The sequence below is a fragment of the Ischnura elegans genome, chromosome 2 (genome assembly GCF_921293095.1).
Source record: "Ischnura elegans chromosome 2, ioIscEleg1.1, whole genome shotgun sequence".
Classification (NCBI taxonomy): Eukaryota; Metazoa; Arthropoda; class Insecta; order Odonata; family Coenagrionidae; genus Ischnura; species Ischnura elegans.
In genome coordinates, this window is record NC_060247.1 from 17715505 (window position 1) to 17732420 (window position 16916).

Here is a 16916-nt window from a genome sequence, read left to right on the forward strand (position 1 = left end):
TCCTCTAGAAAGTACACCAACAGCATTAATAGGTAATATTCCATAAAATCTCGACTCTAACGGAGCTTTGAGTTAATCTTATGCAAAAGAAATTCTTAAGCGTATAGTTGATGATGGTGGGAATTTTTTTAAATTGCTGAGGGATAAATTATCATTTTATTTATGACAATGGTTGTTTTCTTGATGAAAGTAGCATACATACTGACTTTTAAAACGCATATTATAGTTGTAACATTCTCATTCAAGGAATCTGCGTATTTATACCGTCGCGACGACGCGTCGTACAAGATTATGGCCTTAAATGACCTCAGTGGCCGTACCCTTATCTTGAATATGTGGCTCTAACAAATGAAAACGGCTGCTTTGCATTTCAAGATAGCTAAAAAAAATAGCAGCGAAATGTCTCGACGTTATTTTAGTACTCTGAGCCAGATACCATCTAGAAGGATACTTTTCGGTTACCACTACAATATATTTGTGTACTGCTTTAAAAAGGACTACTTTTGAATCCAAATAGAAGCAAGTACACTTCAAATGCGTATTTTATACGTAATCTTGCGGCCGTTTGATATGAGTATGTATTCCATTGACCGTAGACTAAAATTTAACGAAATAGTTGAAATTTAAGTCAATGTGCGCCGTCTGTTAATGAAAAATGCAAGTGGTAATGCGAAGGCATTCGAATAAGTGGCAAATAGAAAAGAGTATCAGTGTATTTCAATGTTATGTCGTATTTTAAATATATTTATATATAAATACGTGATGATATATTTAAATGTATAATTTACCAGCCATTTTATATCTGCATTTCAAAAATGATAGATTGAATGATCCAGGCACCATGAGGTTTTTTTGTCGGTAACTTTGACATTTCTTCAAAAATTTTCTTTTAAATTTTCCTAAATTAATTCATTTCGCACTGCACAATTTTTCTTTTAGAGAATAGACTTATGTTAGTGATTTTATGATTTCCAGACATGTTTCCTACATATAGCCCTTGAAATTCCAGTTATCAGCATCGAGGAGGGTTATTTAAATTTACTAATTCGGGTTGAAAGGAAAACATGAAGACTATAATCCTGCTATTCTGATATATTTGGTGTTACACGAGTGTTTCCTGTGTAAAGACAATTAAAAAATGACCTTCAAGTTTACGAATAAAAATATTTTTTAGAGTTATTATTAAAATTAATTTTAGAGAAAATATTATTTTTTATAAATTTTTGGGAGGCAATTGCAAACAATTAGATAATACACTTGCGTTTTATTTCTTCGTGCCCCGGAAACCATTCGAGAGCTAATTGAGTTGCAACCGATAAAAAACGATAAGGTCCAGTGAAACATAATGATATAATGGGTTATATCGCGGAGTAAGTACTTATGCTGAGACCTTACATTTAATTACGTAAGAAGGAGGCCAAAGCGGCGAGAAGATAGAGATTCATTCATAGTGGCTAGATGAAAACCGTCATTTGGTAGCGTTTATACTTGTTCAGAAAAACTCTACGTTCTCGCACCGAGCTAATTATCCCTATCTCTTATAATTTCAATGGTTATATTTTCTCTTTGGGTCATGGAACGGTGCCAGGTATTCATATGTGGCTATTCATAGCGTAGATTTTCGCAAATACAATCTATGTTGAATCTACAGCCATTTGAGGGAATATTTTAGTGCATTCGAAACATGTTTTATAGCTTTGAGGCGCCGGGTGTATTTTCCTTGTCCCAGTTATAAGTTCCCTTCTCTTAGAAAGATCTTTGAATTTGCCCTTTTTAACGGGTTTTGATTTTTATAATTTCTATCATATTACCGAGTGCGACATGACAAAATATAATTTTTTGCTGTTTTAGTAGGTTGTCAGATGCAATTTCAGCTTTAGTTTGATATAGCCTCTGTTCTTTTACTAAACGAGAGATATTTCCATGAATTAATGGGAAAGGAATTTTTAAACGACTAGCACAAGTTTTTACCTCGCTGACGTAACGTCACTGAGTCAAATTCTAGTTAAATTTTGATTGGTAGTGGTAAGATTCAATTGGCTAGATTAGATATAAGCAATACTTCCATTTTCAAGTAAAACGAGCGTATGGTACGTAGGTTACCACGTGAAAATAATTTTACAGTAGAGCAATGTTTAACTGAGTGTCTAAAAAAATAAAGTGAATTTCTACGAGTCTGACAGAGTCACTTTAATTATTCAATTTACGAACAAAAAATGTTGATAGCATGCTCCAATATAACACTCAATTTATACTTAATGGATTAACATTACATAAGAATTTATGAAATAAAATGAACTACATTACACTACATTTTAAATGATGAAGCCTTACATAAAGCGCTAAAAACTGCAAAAAGTACAGTTAGAAATGCCAATTTTCTGATCGAACTCATCGCAATTTGTATTCCTATGGAACATTGAATATTTCTGTTGCTTTTACCAAACAGTTTTGATAAATTTAGCTCGATAAATACTATCAACATGGCATCCATCAGTTCGTTAAAACAACTAAGATCAAACACATAGTAAGCCCGACGTAGCGTGAGTCGATTAAAGAATGTACGTTTCCTCAAAATAAATACAAAAAAGTGGAATAGAAATGTGCCTGCAGAGGTAATTTATCACGGGCCCCCCACGCATAGTCCCAGTCTATGAACCAGGCTAATTGATTGCCATGTTAAATATTAAAAACACGTTTATTAATTATTTTTCATATTACTCAACCAAATTCTTGAAATATGAAAAAGGTACGACTGCGGTTTCTCTTTGTAATCTTAAGAGAGAATTATACAAACAACAAAATTACGTAAGAACTGAATATCAATATGTAGTGAAAATGCGCAAAGTGGAGATCCTTAAATTGAATTGGGCCTAGTATGTAGAATTTTTTCGAAAGATTATTTATCATGATCGCGAATAATACCACTTTAGGAATACCTCTTTATAAAGTTTTGATGAGTTGGGATCCTTACAGATTTAATCCAATTACAGATTAATATCCAATATCATGCGCAGTTAAATCACCTGGTGAGTATAAATGTCATGATTTCGAAGATTTTTACAGCTAAATAACTTAGTCACTCGATGAAACGTGATTGTTATAAGACATATTGAATAAGAAATACCTAAAATTGCACTTAGCCTTCATATTTTATTGATTACTGCCTCTGATGCACCAGCTCATGGATAACATTGCACATTAAAAATGATATTAACTGAAAACTGAGTGTAATAAAAAATAAATCGTTATCGCCATCACAAACAATGAAAATACAATCATTTTTACCTACCTATCTTTTAAGGAAGGTATGTTAAGATATCTTTCTGCTGCAATCGTGTAACGGCGACAAGACAGGAACTATAGTCAACAGCACGAATCATCTTTTATAAATGGCATTATGTGCACTTGTTAACTATGGAATTAACAACAACTATACTTTCGATTTTAATATGAATAAATACAGAAAGTAATATGGAAAATAATAGATAATTTCCTACCTTATACTATACTCCTCTTTTCCATTGAATACGCTTTGATACTAACAAAATTTCTTTCACATGGAAAGAAGCCATTAAGAAATTAACTTTTCAAAAACTACTTTGTCAATTCCCCACCTTATCTTTATGACCTTTTCGTTTTAATTCCTTTACATTCTTCTCCAATTTTCTCCTTTTATTTGCATAAATAAATATGTTGCTATGATCATTTGTTTGTATCTTCCTTCCAATGATCGCCGCGCTACCATTGGATTTTGGTGGCCATTTACTGAACTAATCCCCATTCTCAATATGAAATGAAAAGACAGAAAATATTGGGAAATGTAGTTTCTTCGCAATTTTTCCTGGGGTCTTAGACAATTTTATACGGGGTCGTCATAAGAGTTTTTGTCGTATCTCGTCTCGTTCACCCCAAACATTTTTATGAATGAGTGAGTCAGTCAGTCAGTGAATGGTCGTTAGGGGGCTTTATAGTAAAAATAGATTAGTAAGAGAATCAGAGGAAGAAAAGAAGGAAAATGATTTTTTTCAGTGGAAACATATCCCCTAAATACAAAAACCGATTTAACTTCAGATAGTTTAACAAAAAAACGTTACCACTGGTTATGAACTCGTAATTACCTATGTAACATACACATAAGTAATTGAATTGACAGATAACAAACATTCCACCAGCAAGTTATTGCAAAGCGTATCGTCAAATGATGAAATTTCGCACGTCTACGACACATAGTCTGGGTATATGAACGTCAGTCCTGAGTCCACGTGACCCTAGGTTTTATTTTTAATTCTACTATCATCGTCATCAGCCTTGAAAAAAATTACTTTAACTCGGATCTGAATGAAACAACCCTGCCACCGTCACGCCCTCGAAGGGGAATGTTTTATTCATTCAGGGAAAGTAGCAATTCTCCATCTCTGACGCAATCTAAAAAAGTCAGCGTATTAATTTATCTTGTCTTCAATTTCACGTCGTTTCCATTTCTATGGTTTCACATGTGAAGCGCTTCTGGAAGAATTAATCCGTTGTTCTATCCCTGGGATTCATTCCATTCAAGCGTGCGTTGGGATCTTCATCAATATGCAATTAAGGTTTCTCTCTTCCCATATGTCGGCTTTTCTAAATATAGTTCTTTGTTGACTCTATAGAAATAAAACCCAGCCACGTATCCCCCACAAATCATGCCATGCTCAGCAAAGTACACGTAAGCCATTTTGTGTTTGTAATTTCTTATACGTCTCTGATCTTTGTAAACGCTTTATGAAACAAGATCTTGCATGAGATATTCAACTCTTTGATTTTAGCCCCTTTCTGTTTTGCTGAATTGCACAACTTTTTATTTATCAATTCATTCGCTAAACACCTAGTATGTTAATTTAAAAATAGCATTCAACGGGAGTATTATTTTAGACGATCATTTAGCTAACCTTCTTTTAGCTCTATTCTGAGAGGATGATACAAAACATAAATATAGATAAGATGCAAAATAAATATTGTTACAATAAGACTACCTCAATGTGTATGATAATATAAAGCATTCTTGGGAAGACTGCGATATTATTTTTAACAATTCTTCCCACATTTTCATGCATAGCATTTTCTCAATTTAATATTCTAGGCTGATTTCATATCCTCGTTCTCAGCTATTTTTTGTTTCATCAATTTTTCCACCTCTCTGACTACTAGGAAAGTACTACAACCCTGAGCAATGTTCTGGCTTATTTTTAATATATTGTAAGATATAATTATCATAGAATAATTATGAAACTGCCAGCAGAGATTTTTCTTATAATTCTCTTGTGTTCAATAAATAATTATTGCAATTTAACCATAGAATACATACCAAGCTATTAATGTGGCTTTTTGTAATAATTGATAATAAAATCATGTGATATTTCTGTTTCTTGTCAGAAAATTTTTTTCAATGGGGATGAAATAGTTAAAGCTAAATGAAACATTCCGGAAACGCAATAAACTAAAAAATAAATTATTTTATCGTATGGCACTCGACTCTAATAAAGTTCAAAGATGAGAGCAGAAAACCATCGCGGAGTATTCCCATTTTCTGTGAATAAGCCTAGAATGTCTACATTTGGACCACACTTTCAACTTGGCATGGATGACCACATATTGGTGGAGAACGTGAATAACCGCTAAGGTTGCATGAGGCTTCGATAAAACCTTTTCCTGGTTGGGGATATTTATATTCTGGCGTGTTTTCAAACGAAATGGACGCGGAATGAGATATTATTTTTACGCATCATACGATGAAAGGCTATATCTCGGGCTAAAATTGAGCGTAGGAAATATTTCTGTTGGCATTATTTTTAATGCGCGGGCCGTGCAAAGATTGGTTGGGAGAAGATGACTCTCCATCCAGCCTATTTTTCAGCCAAAAGGGATTTTTGAAATGAGGGTTGATCCTCGAAAGTATTCGTTTCGATTACAGTTCAGATGATTGGACTTCTCCCTCGCGCATTTCTTAAATTTCCCGCCTTTTTTTTGCCTTCCGCTGCATCACGTCGGCGTTCCCAAAGCGTTGTAGGTGAAATGCTGTAAAACGTTTTTTATTGTTAAGTTCTAACTGGGTAAATGGGTGCCGCAGTAACTTGATATTTCAATGATTTGAATGCCGTTTGATGCTTCAAAACTCATGAGAACAATTCTGGTGATGTGACGCACAAACAAATTGAAAATTCGTGGAAGAAAAGCTAGTGTAATTAGTAAATTTATATTAATGTATTTTTATCTCGGCATTATTACTTAACATATAATTACCAATTCCATTGATAGATAGGTTTTTATTACTCATCCAAAGCATATTATTCAAACAAATATTTTTTCGTATTAATTCATCGATATTATCATTGGGAGAGTATTCTGCGTTACCCCTCACTGCTCAAACTTTTGCGGCTTTGTGAATTTTTGTAACGCTAAAATATAAAAACCCGCCCAATAGAGCTTTATATAGCATGAACTTTATGCCCACGAATTATATTTCAAATTCAAATTTTTAGAATATTTTATCTTATTACCTATTATTAATGAACAATGTATTTTTAAGCAGCAGTAAAATAGTTTTGTGTATCTACCACAATTTTTCACTGGTACCAGCGTGAATACCATTCAAAGTTTATATTATTGCATGTACCAAAAAATAATACTTTTCTAGAGATTGAAACTATGTATGAGTCGAATGACTGGTAAAGATATATGGCGCCTTTATCTTTCGATTACATTATTGTTAGTTTGCAGAAAGAGTGAAAGTTATGTTATGAAATTGCAGCGTGCCAAAAGTGTTGGGTCAATGTAGAGTCAGTTGAGGTTTGTCTGCGGAACCAATTTTCCCGCCCGGCTGCCGCTGTGGCTTGGGCAACTATATTTGCGCTGGGCAGCAGGCAATGTGATGGAAGCAAACAAAGGGAATGAATTGACCGCCGAACACTCGCATCCCATGGGATCTATGAATTCAAGCGGGAAGTCAAATGGCCAGCGTTCCTTGAAACACCGCGTTTACCAAGGGGAATCGATTCGCTTCTCTGGGATATTATGCCTGGATCCCCAATAAAAATGTGATCATTAAAAAGGATGTTTTCAAGGAAAAAGTTTGTATGCTTGAATGACTAAAAGCTCTCAATTCATTCATCTTTAATAAAATCTATGGAAAGTAAGTAATGTGATGAGATGTGATTCTCTTTCTTTCGCTTTTCATTCATAGAAGTGATCCCTCATTTTACAAATAATGATTTAAATGCAGTAAATGATTTCTCGTGAATTAAAGGAATTTTTGCAAGACTCCGAGAAGAAAAAAGGGCGTTTTATACGTTCCTAATACGAAAACATGTACGACCTTTTGTTCCATAAAAAAACGGGTCCTTTGATATTTTTCCTAAATATTATAAAAACATATCTTCCTCATGTTCACTAATGTTTAAAAATCTTTCTCTTGCCTTGTGAAAAAAATTCTGTACGTCGTATCAATATATATCCGTATACCTTCTAGGAGAATGAATGATTTTCAAAATTTGGATTGAAATAATGAGAGGGAATCATGGCTGCGTCAATATATTTTTCATAATAAGAATAACATTCATTGTATAAATATTATATAATGATAATAATATTCATCATTTGTATGAGCCTATTTTCTCTACCTTACCTGCTTTTTTTCTTTTTACTTTAGAATAGTGGTAGAGAAAAAGGTTTCATTAAAGGGTTATAACATAAAAGACATCTGTTTTCGCAAAGCAGCGAAAGGCCTTTGAAGAATTCTTATTTTCAAATATGCGCATAAAAACAATGCTTGTATTCAGTGGTCGCATAAAAGTAAACAGAAGTAATAGGTACCAGAATCAAAATTATAAAAGCTAGTAATTCTTAGTTAGGTATGGAATTATGTAATTGCTCACCAGCTAGCCTTGTAAAATATTTAAAAGGGAACTAACGAGGAAAAAAGGTTAATTCGCCTAAAAATTATAAGATTATATGGGCATCATGAGCAAAAACTATGATAAAAGAAAACGAACCCGTGTTTTGATAAAGGTCAGGAAAAATCATGGCAGCGACTGAGAATAGAAGATGAAAGTACACACCTTATAAATAGCTGAAAAATTGCTACATGTGAAGTATAAAGTCATTTTAAGAACGCGAGTTTTATTATGTAGTGAGAAAATTTCTTTATCTCTGTAAACTGGAAACAATACTTAGAAACATCAGTGGCATAAAATCTAATTATTCCCTACGAATCCTTTATTCCTACTAGTAACTACAGGTTAGGCATGAGTAGGCACCATAAAGTAGCAAATATTCCAGTAAAGGCTGATGTAGGAAGACATTTTCATGTTTTGAAGAGACAAAATCCAAAAAATTGCTATATAAATTTTTTTAATCCTTACATATAAGTAAATATTGAGGTAAAATGTAAAGTCCTGGAAAATGTTGAAAAATAAAAGTTCACACTTCTATTCACGCTGATATATTCAACATTTACTCAATTGGCTCTAAAATGCTACTTATTATAGCTCAACCTTGAAGCGAGAAATATTTCATGAATAACAGACCATTAAAACTCAGGGCAAGCGTCCTCTTATGGGACCCGGTTGGGTACTGGCCCGAACAAGCCTCCTGAAAAGCCAACGGCTCATATCAATGAAGGCCTTCCGAGTTTCCGACCGCGTAGTGGTGTTCCTAAGCATCAGTGTTTTGATGGCGCAATCTGCTGTCACCATCATGAATCGTCATTGAAACGTTTGTACCCCCAAACCACTTTGCCCGTTTGGCAACCTGTGAAATATTCTCTACCGTAATACGCCGGAAAGCGTACGACTCTTCACCAATGGTTCGTAGTTTAATTCCCGATGCGTTGGAATTTTTCCTCATGAAATTTGAAGGACTGTTTTCTTATTTTCTCGGATTGGGCACCAGATGAGGGTGCCGATGGCCGATGATCCGACGAATCATCAGGTTCCTATCCCAAAAAACATTTTACAAACACAATTTACCCTGAGAAACTATCTTTATTAAATGTGAAGAATACTCATTCATTTCTGTTTACTTGTCCCTCAGAGCTCCTGGACCAAAGACAACCCTCCCGTCACGAGGATTGGCGAGAGAAGGGGCGATGTGTGACGCGGGAGAGGCGGGCTGATCCCTGAAGACAGGGCGCGGGGGTCGGGGAAGGTGGATGGGTTGTGGTCCGGAGTGGTACCGACGGCGAGAGCGCATCCCAGCGGCGGAGGGCAGCAGCAGCTGTCGGGGGCGGTGGAGGCGGGAGGTCGGGGGGAGGTTGGGGGCGCCGCCGGAGGAGTTGTTGGGGGCGGAGGAGGGGCGCTGGGCGGGGGCGGTCCGCCGATCTCCGCCCCCGAAAGCACGACGGGTGCGACCCAACCGGTGGCGGGTAACGGGACGGAGGGGCCCCCGGCGACGTCGGAGGCGGGGCCCGGCGAGGGCGAGCTGCTGCTCATCGACGACGACGACTTCGGAGGAACTCTGCTCTGGAGGCAGCTCGTGTTCGCCACGCTCCTCTGCATGCTCATAGCCGTCACCGTGGTGAGTCTATCCCTCCCTACACGTAGATCTAAAATAGAGCTGGGCGGCGGCATTAAAAATTCGATTGCGGCGGCGCACAGTGGTTCAGTAAAGTCCCCAAAAATAGGGTACAGGAGCAAGCGTGAAATTTCTTAAGTTTTCTTGGATACTACACAATTACTTATACCAATAATAATAACACTTGTGTAATACCCAAGAAAACTTGGAATACCACAAAGTTAATCACGAGTTAGTGAATTTTGTTTACGAAATTTCTTTCCAAACGATGTGACGTGTATGGGGTTTTTGGAAAATCAGTACTAATATTATTTGTGATAAAATATGTTCGGATCTTCCTAAAATTAGTGATCAAACTTCTTGGGATCTTCGACGGTTAATAATACACTAGTAGGCACAGGCTAGTGTGAAAGTTAATGCCCTCGAGACTAACGGTGTATTCCTAGTGCGCAGTTAAATAAGCCTCTAATTTTGAAGGGTATATTTCTGCGATTTGTACTCCTATATGAGTTCTGTAAAATACAAACAAAAGGAATTTATTATGTTAATCCGCGCAAAAATTCGTATGCTAATTACTTTTTACGGCAAGGTGACAACAATTGCAACCGAACGTGAAATATAAACAGTTGGGAAAAAAAAGCCGCACAGTTTAACGGAACCGTTATTCGTAATAATAACTAATTCAAATTATTATTACGAATATATACAAAATTATACCGTTATATAAAATAAATTACATCGTTAAAATGCATGTGTGATACCGTGAAGACGTTTGAAGATGCGAATGCTATGCTTGAAAAATGAACGTGAAATTTCTTAAGTTTTCTTGGATATTACACAATTACTTACACCAATAATAATTTAAAAAAATAATAATAATACTTGTGTAATATACCTGAGATTATAAGATGAAAGTACATACCTTATAAATAGCTGAATAATTGCCACATGTGAAGAATAGTCATTTTTAAAACGCGAGTTTTATTATTTCATGAGAAAATTTCTTGAACTTTATCAAGCTTCATGTTTTAGTAGAACGAATATCTATTGCTTAAATATCATTCAAACTGGGTTGACTTTCATAGTGACAAGATTTTCTGAATACTGAAACATGATTTTAGAACTTTAGTCTTTGAATAAAATTAGTTATTTTTTAGTTCCGACGTCAAAATTGTAATAAGTGGCATCAAAACCGAATATATATATATAGCCTAATTTGGTTTTGATTGGTTACCTTTGCGTACTACTCTGTATTCTGGACTACTATGCGGCGCTCTAGAGGATATTTATTGCGTTCCAGCTTCCACGGCTGTGATCTAAAGGACGCGAATTGGTTGGTAACGATTAAAAATCGAGTCCCAAGAATGTAGAATTGCAAAGCTATGATTCAATATCTTAGTGCCGACTACTCTTGTAGTATGGGTGTATTCTGGGAAATTTTCGACCTAATTTTCAAAAGATTCGGCCTATCGCTAATAGCGACGATTCCTTGTATACTTTTCCGTCGTCCTGTGGGCTTGTTTATGCCTATTGTCCACATGTGAGCGTTTCTACGCGTCACTGACTGACCGTTACACCCAGTTTTTGTTCATATATTTCCCCTTTGACTTAATAGAAATCAATTTAGGAACATTCTGGAGGTTTCCACCAAAAACAAGTTAGTGAAAGCATACACTGGCTTTGGTACCACCCGATGACCCCAGTAGAACCGGAGATTTTTAACTTCAAAGTCGTCGTCACTGACTGACATAAATGAAACTCCGTTTTGTGACGTTGTCACATTTCTTCGCATTGCTCTGGAAATATGCGAGATAAAGAAAATCCACGAAATATGTAAAATAGTTCTAAGCGTTGCCCAAACGTATGCAAAATCGTGACTTTGTGTAAGCAATGGTTTCCTCTCTATGGCCATAGAAATGGAGCGTCACTGACTGACGGGAATTGTCACTGACTGACACATGTGTTTTGATGCTTGTTAACTTTTCTTTTTCATGGAATGAGCATTGCAAAATATATCTATATTGAACACAGCAATTTATATAAAAGAAACATAACAGTTGCATAGCAAGGGGGTATGTCCAGGGGGTCCGGACCCCCCCCCCTCCCCCGAAATATAAAAAAACAATTATTTTCCTTGAGAAAAAAGTGTTAAAATTATTTCAGAACCCTCTACCTAGTACCCTGTTTTTAAAACATTTCCCCCCTGTGTTAGACCCCCCCTGAACGAAATTCCTGGCTACCCCGCTGAAACATGAGCACATAGTAGGACGTAGTAGCATGTATTTTATCCAGTAATTTTGCTTCGATTTCTATATTCTCGCTTAAAATGGTGAGTACTCCTAGCACTATGATCTATTGCGTAAGGAGACATCTTAGTTATATTTATAGCAACTAACTCCACATGGTGAACAAAGAGTGTGTTCCGTATGGGTGAAATGCCTTGCCACTGTTAGTCCAGCATTTCATTGGAGGCAGAAATGTCGTGTACCTGTTCAGGGATCTCTGCAAATTTTATTTTCATGATGTTTTAATTACACACTCACACTGCATTTATTACAGGAGAACCCGACTTAAAAGCTTCCCAGTTCATGTTTCTGCCTTTGCCCCCAACTACATCAACACCACCCTTGCCATGATCTGTTACGACTTCATTGCCGCTCTCTATTCTTCCTGTTTAATTCCTCGCATTCACCTCTTTGCTTTTTCCTCTCACGGTGCTCGCTCTATCTCTCTGCTCCCGTCTTTGCCATCTTAATAAATCCTGACATATGTTACAATTAAGGATTTCAGATCTCAACAATCATTCTGCTCCTATGTCCCGCTTTCACAACAAACGTACCGAAGCGACGCGACGACAATGAAGGTGACGGTGATACGCGTCATGCCGAAGTCAACAATTGGCAAAAAAATAAAATACTCCGCTGCACAAACAAACAATTTACCAAGAATAATAAAACTGATATAACATTATCTCTCGAGGAACATATTATGCCACGAATTTAGTGTACCAGTCGAGGCCAATGAAGCGCACCCACCAAAATTTGAAACTTAAGCAATACCAAAGGTTAAAATGTCAGTCAGTGACGGCCCTCAGGAACAAAAACGGTGAATGCTGGGGAATTTTTTTATTCTGATCTTTCATCCTTGGGATGGACGTGATTTGGATACGAAACGATTTATCTCCCGCATCCCTCGATTTTGATCAGCGGAAAAAAATGTATGTCAATTGTCACTGACTGACACCAAAACGACGCACTGTTGCGTTACATTCCTCTGCGTGAACATGTGACTTTCAAGTATTGATGAAATGGATTGGTAAGACACAGTCATGATTGGGGAGAATGGTTATCTGGAAATTTTCATAGAAAAATCTTATCTTAGTTGCAAAATCTTCAGTAATAGAATGCCTCTGGAAACGGAATCATTTGCTCATATGATACGATAGCTCAATTCCGCGGCGTTTTTGTAAAAAATGGCTGGAGTATGGGGAGAAACAGGTACGGATTATTAAAATTTGTAATATTTACACCATGTCAGGACTTTGAACGGTCCATTTACCTCAAATTGAATTTTTGAACCCTAGTATGACAGTTACGTAGAAACGCTCATGTACGTGTCTCCGGAGAGGCGATGTACACTGTACAGCTGTTTTGGTGATTCAAAAAATCACCCCAAATAACTAAATGACTATACATTTTGAAAATTTTCTCCCTAGTCATTTTTCCGAGTTTTCGATAAAATATACTTTTTATATAAAGACTGGACTTCAATATAAACATAAAATACGAATCCATTGAACACATAATGTTATATACGTAGAGAGAGGGTATTTTTTCCTTTCTTGTCATTATTACACTACTTTATTATTCTATTGCTATTTAATTAGATCTCTTTCTTTAAATGTTAATTTCTCAAATAAGCTGGTAACTTGGTATTTTTCCAGTCTTTTTTCTTGGTGTTACATGTTTCAAATCAATAGCATTATCATCGGGTGGCACGATTAGCAAATGTGTGCATTGTAATAAGGAAAAAAACAGAGTGTGGTGAGGTTTTGACACTTGGAATGAAAGCCTAATTTTTTCCTCACCCGAGATACCTTCCCCACCCAAGTCCCTTAAAGTAATAATGAGTCGAAAATATTTCTTCAATTTTGAACCCGATGATGATGATGAAGAGTAGAAACGTGTCGGGTATGGTATTTAGAGGAGGCGACCGACAGCTGAGGTCATTTGCGCCATGAGGGTAGAGTATGGAAGGACGGGTGGAGAGAAACCCGGCGTCGGCATTAGCCTGCTCTTAACGAAAGGCGCCAAGGAGACCACGGCTTAACGTCCCATCCGACGGACGGAGTGTTGCGCTGGAAATGTCCTCCACACAACACTCAAGCAGGGATCGGGCAGTCTCTGAAAATTCTCTGCCACTGCCGGGATTTGAACCCGAGCCCGCCGGATGGGAAGCCAACACTCTAGCCACCACAACAACCCGATTCCCTTGAAACGTGTCATACCAAGGAATTAAATCAGTAGAAATAAAACCAAATTATTAGCTCATTTCTGAGTAAAACTATTCATTCTTTCATGATTAATGAATTTCTTTTACTGCTCGTAAAATTTCGTGAAATGTGTGTACATATTTACTTTTGTATGAATAGAGTTATTTAGTCACTACTGAAGAACTGCAGAAATAGAAAATATCTTCCTGCAACAATTAAATGTTTCTAAATGAGGAACATCTCTATAAATAGCATTTTTGGGCTCTACTAATGTGAAAAGGGTAGCATATTGATGTAAAAATAAGAGGACAGGCATAACTTTGCTAAAAATAGATGGTACGATGTGACTTCGGGTTGTTGCAACATTTTAAATCTGACTACGACGATACACGTTTCGTTTTGCGATTGGCCTTTCGAGGCAATCAGAGCACCTCTGCTGAGCGAGATTGGATGTGATTGGGCCGGTCAGGCTGGAACCAATAAAGGACCAACATTCTGAGGATGTTAAATGATTAAAGTGACCGGTGAGTAGCTCTCGCAGATCTAGCAGATTGCAGGAAACCAAAGCACTCAACCTCGGTGGCGTACTTACTTCGTCGCTTAAATGGATATTCGCACACTATCCCACTGACTTGACTTCTACAGGATCGATACATGTGCTTTTTTCTTAGTGTATAAATCTGCTTTCTATGGGAGAAACCATGACCATGATCACTTCAAACCGATTTAGCAATATTGCTTCTTGTGCTCAGTGCATTGCAGGAGTTGGTTCTTGTGCCATTTCATGAGTGAGTCATGGCTATTTTATGAACTTCCATGGCAAACTTTTTCAAAACCACGCGGTCACATTCCACTTGCTTCAAAATGATCACAAAGGCAAAAATTAATTTTTTTCTTTCATTAAAAATATTCATTTTATCGAGAGGTAATTTTTACTACCGCATCATGAGTTATATTCGTCAATACTGTCGTGCATATTCATTAGAATATATGCGTCTTTTAGTTTCTACTTCCTTTTTATCGACACCAATCGTCAGTTATTTAATATTTTGCCTCTAGACCACTTTTTCAAATGAGCATGGTTGCATTATACACTAGTAATTATATATATTTACGATAAATTAATTTAAAAAATTATAAAAGTGATTGTGCTAAATTTTGACAAATACGTATTGATATACCGAACTAACTTTTTAACAATTCATTAACTGCTAATTTTTTTGCAGTCTGTGCGACATTGTTCGTAGGAATCGTGTGGACCACTCCATAGTCACCGGTATTGTATACGTAACTTAATAATTATAAACGGGATTTGAAAATATATGCTCAGGGGCTAGCGCACTAAGTTGCAATCATTTTGCTTAAATTATGAATTTTATTGAGTGTTTTATTTTAAATAATAACATAATTTTTATTTTTATTTGTTTTATTTTAAATTATAAATTTTATATTAAAATTATTTTTAATACTTATTTCATTCTTCTTTCTCCAATGAATTTGCCATTTTTACCTCACAATGACGATAGAGAAGAGAGAGAGACGAGATAGAGAGGAATTATATTCTATTGCTCATTTTACAAGAACCACTGATTGCAAAGATTCTGTAAGGGAGGAAGCAGAGAGGTCTGAGAATACCACATTGCCTTTCTTGGTCAAGTTCTCTACGTCCGTGTCCCCCGATACCCAGCTACTCACAAAATACCCGGCAGAGAGAGCAAAAACTGTAGGAACCGGCAATCTTACATCGATCTGGAAATTAATGAAGGTCTACACGGGCCTCAAACGTTCGCCGTAGCTATCACTAGATCATAATGGATTCCGGAAGCATGTGGTAGGGATAAGGGGATAGATGGATGGTTGCATCGACAGTTACCTAATCAATAGGATCCGACTGATATTCATCTTCCTTCCATCTAAGCTCCAGAGATGCGGGAATCGGGCTAACAGAAACATACAGAAGCCGTATTTTCCCCATTTGAGTAGCATGCGCTTTAGGTTTTCTTCCTTCGGATAATATTTTTTACCGTAAAGCTGCGTGCAGTAAGTGAAAAGTTTTTCTCCAAGTCCAGTCATTTGAGGTATCTGAATGGTGGCCTCTTTTCAGGGAGGAGATTGATTGATGAGTAATGAACTTAAGTTCGGGCTTAATGAGATAACTAATGAGTTTGTTCATTGCTCTAATGATCTTAATTGAGCGCATTTGAGATCTTTTGCAAAAAATAGAAGACCAAATGAGAACTTGTGTTACCGGTGCGATCGGATTACTAATTTATTGGCAGTAATTGGTGGCACATAATATTCTTGATGGGCCTCATCTAGGTTTTGAATGAAAGATATCTATTAATTTTTTTTAATGGAAAGTGACCTAATTTTTCCACGATTCATAAATCTGTCAAACACTTATTCATGTTAGCTGCATAATCAAAATTATTCAAGCTACAATTACTAATGGAGGTAAAACAAATCTTAGTATCAAAAAATGTGCAAAATTTATATAAAAATAAGCGTAAGTACTTATGGAATATGGAATAAACTTGTTATTTCGGAATCCACGTAAAATAAGTACAGAAATAAGGCGGGACAAAAATATTATTGATTTATGTATGTGCCACGATGGCCCATTAGAAACAATGGTGAGATTTTAAGACCGGAACATAACCTAGATATAGTGAAGGACTATTATTAGATCATATACATTAGGTTACTGAGAATCCTTATCGCTGGTGGACAAGTAGTCCTTACAGAAAGCATCCTTTCAAGATCTGAGCGTATAAGAGCATGTCAGATATTGTGCCATTGACAAAAGAAACGGTGACGTTATCGGTTATGAAAATCTAATAAAAATATAATTCCCTTACTTTTTCATGAAAACTTCTGA

The 16916-nt window shown here is 36.4% G+C and overlaps 1 protein-coding gene and 1 long non-coding RNA gene across 4 annotated transcripts in view; both read left to right on the forward strand.

The window, feature by feature from the left end:
- Positions 1 to 9255, forward strand: part of LOC124174006 — a 284348-nt gene extending 275093 nt beyond the window's left edge. For all 3 annotated transcript variants that reach the window (XR_006868832.1, XR_006868833.1, XR_006868834.1), the window contains one exon: positions 9067 to 9255. This is a non-coding gene — a long non-coding RNA (uncharacterized LOC124174006). The remainder of the gene's footprint in view (positions 1 to 9066) is intronic.
- A 50-nt stretch (positions 9256 to 9305) lies between these two features.
- LOC124153448 (probable G-protein coupled receptor No18) overlaps positions 9306 to 16916 on the forward strand; it is a 66127-nt gene continuing 58516 nt past the window's right edge. Inside the window, exon 1 of the mRNA XM_046526604.1 lies at positions 9306 to 9549. Coding sequence (XP_046382560.1) covers positions 9529 to 9549 — 21 coding nt within the window. The 5' untranslated portion in view covers positions 9306 to 9528. The remainder of the gene's footprint in view (positions 9550 to 16916) is intronic.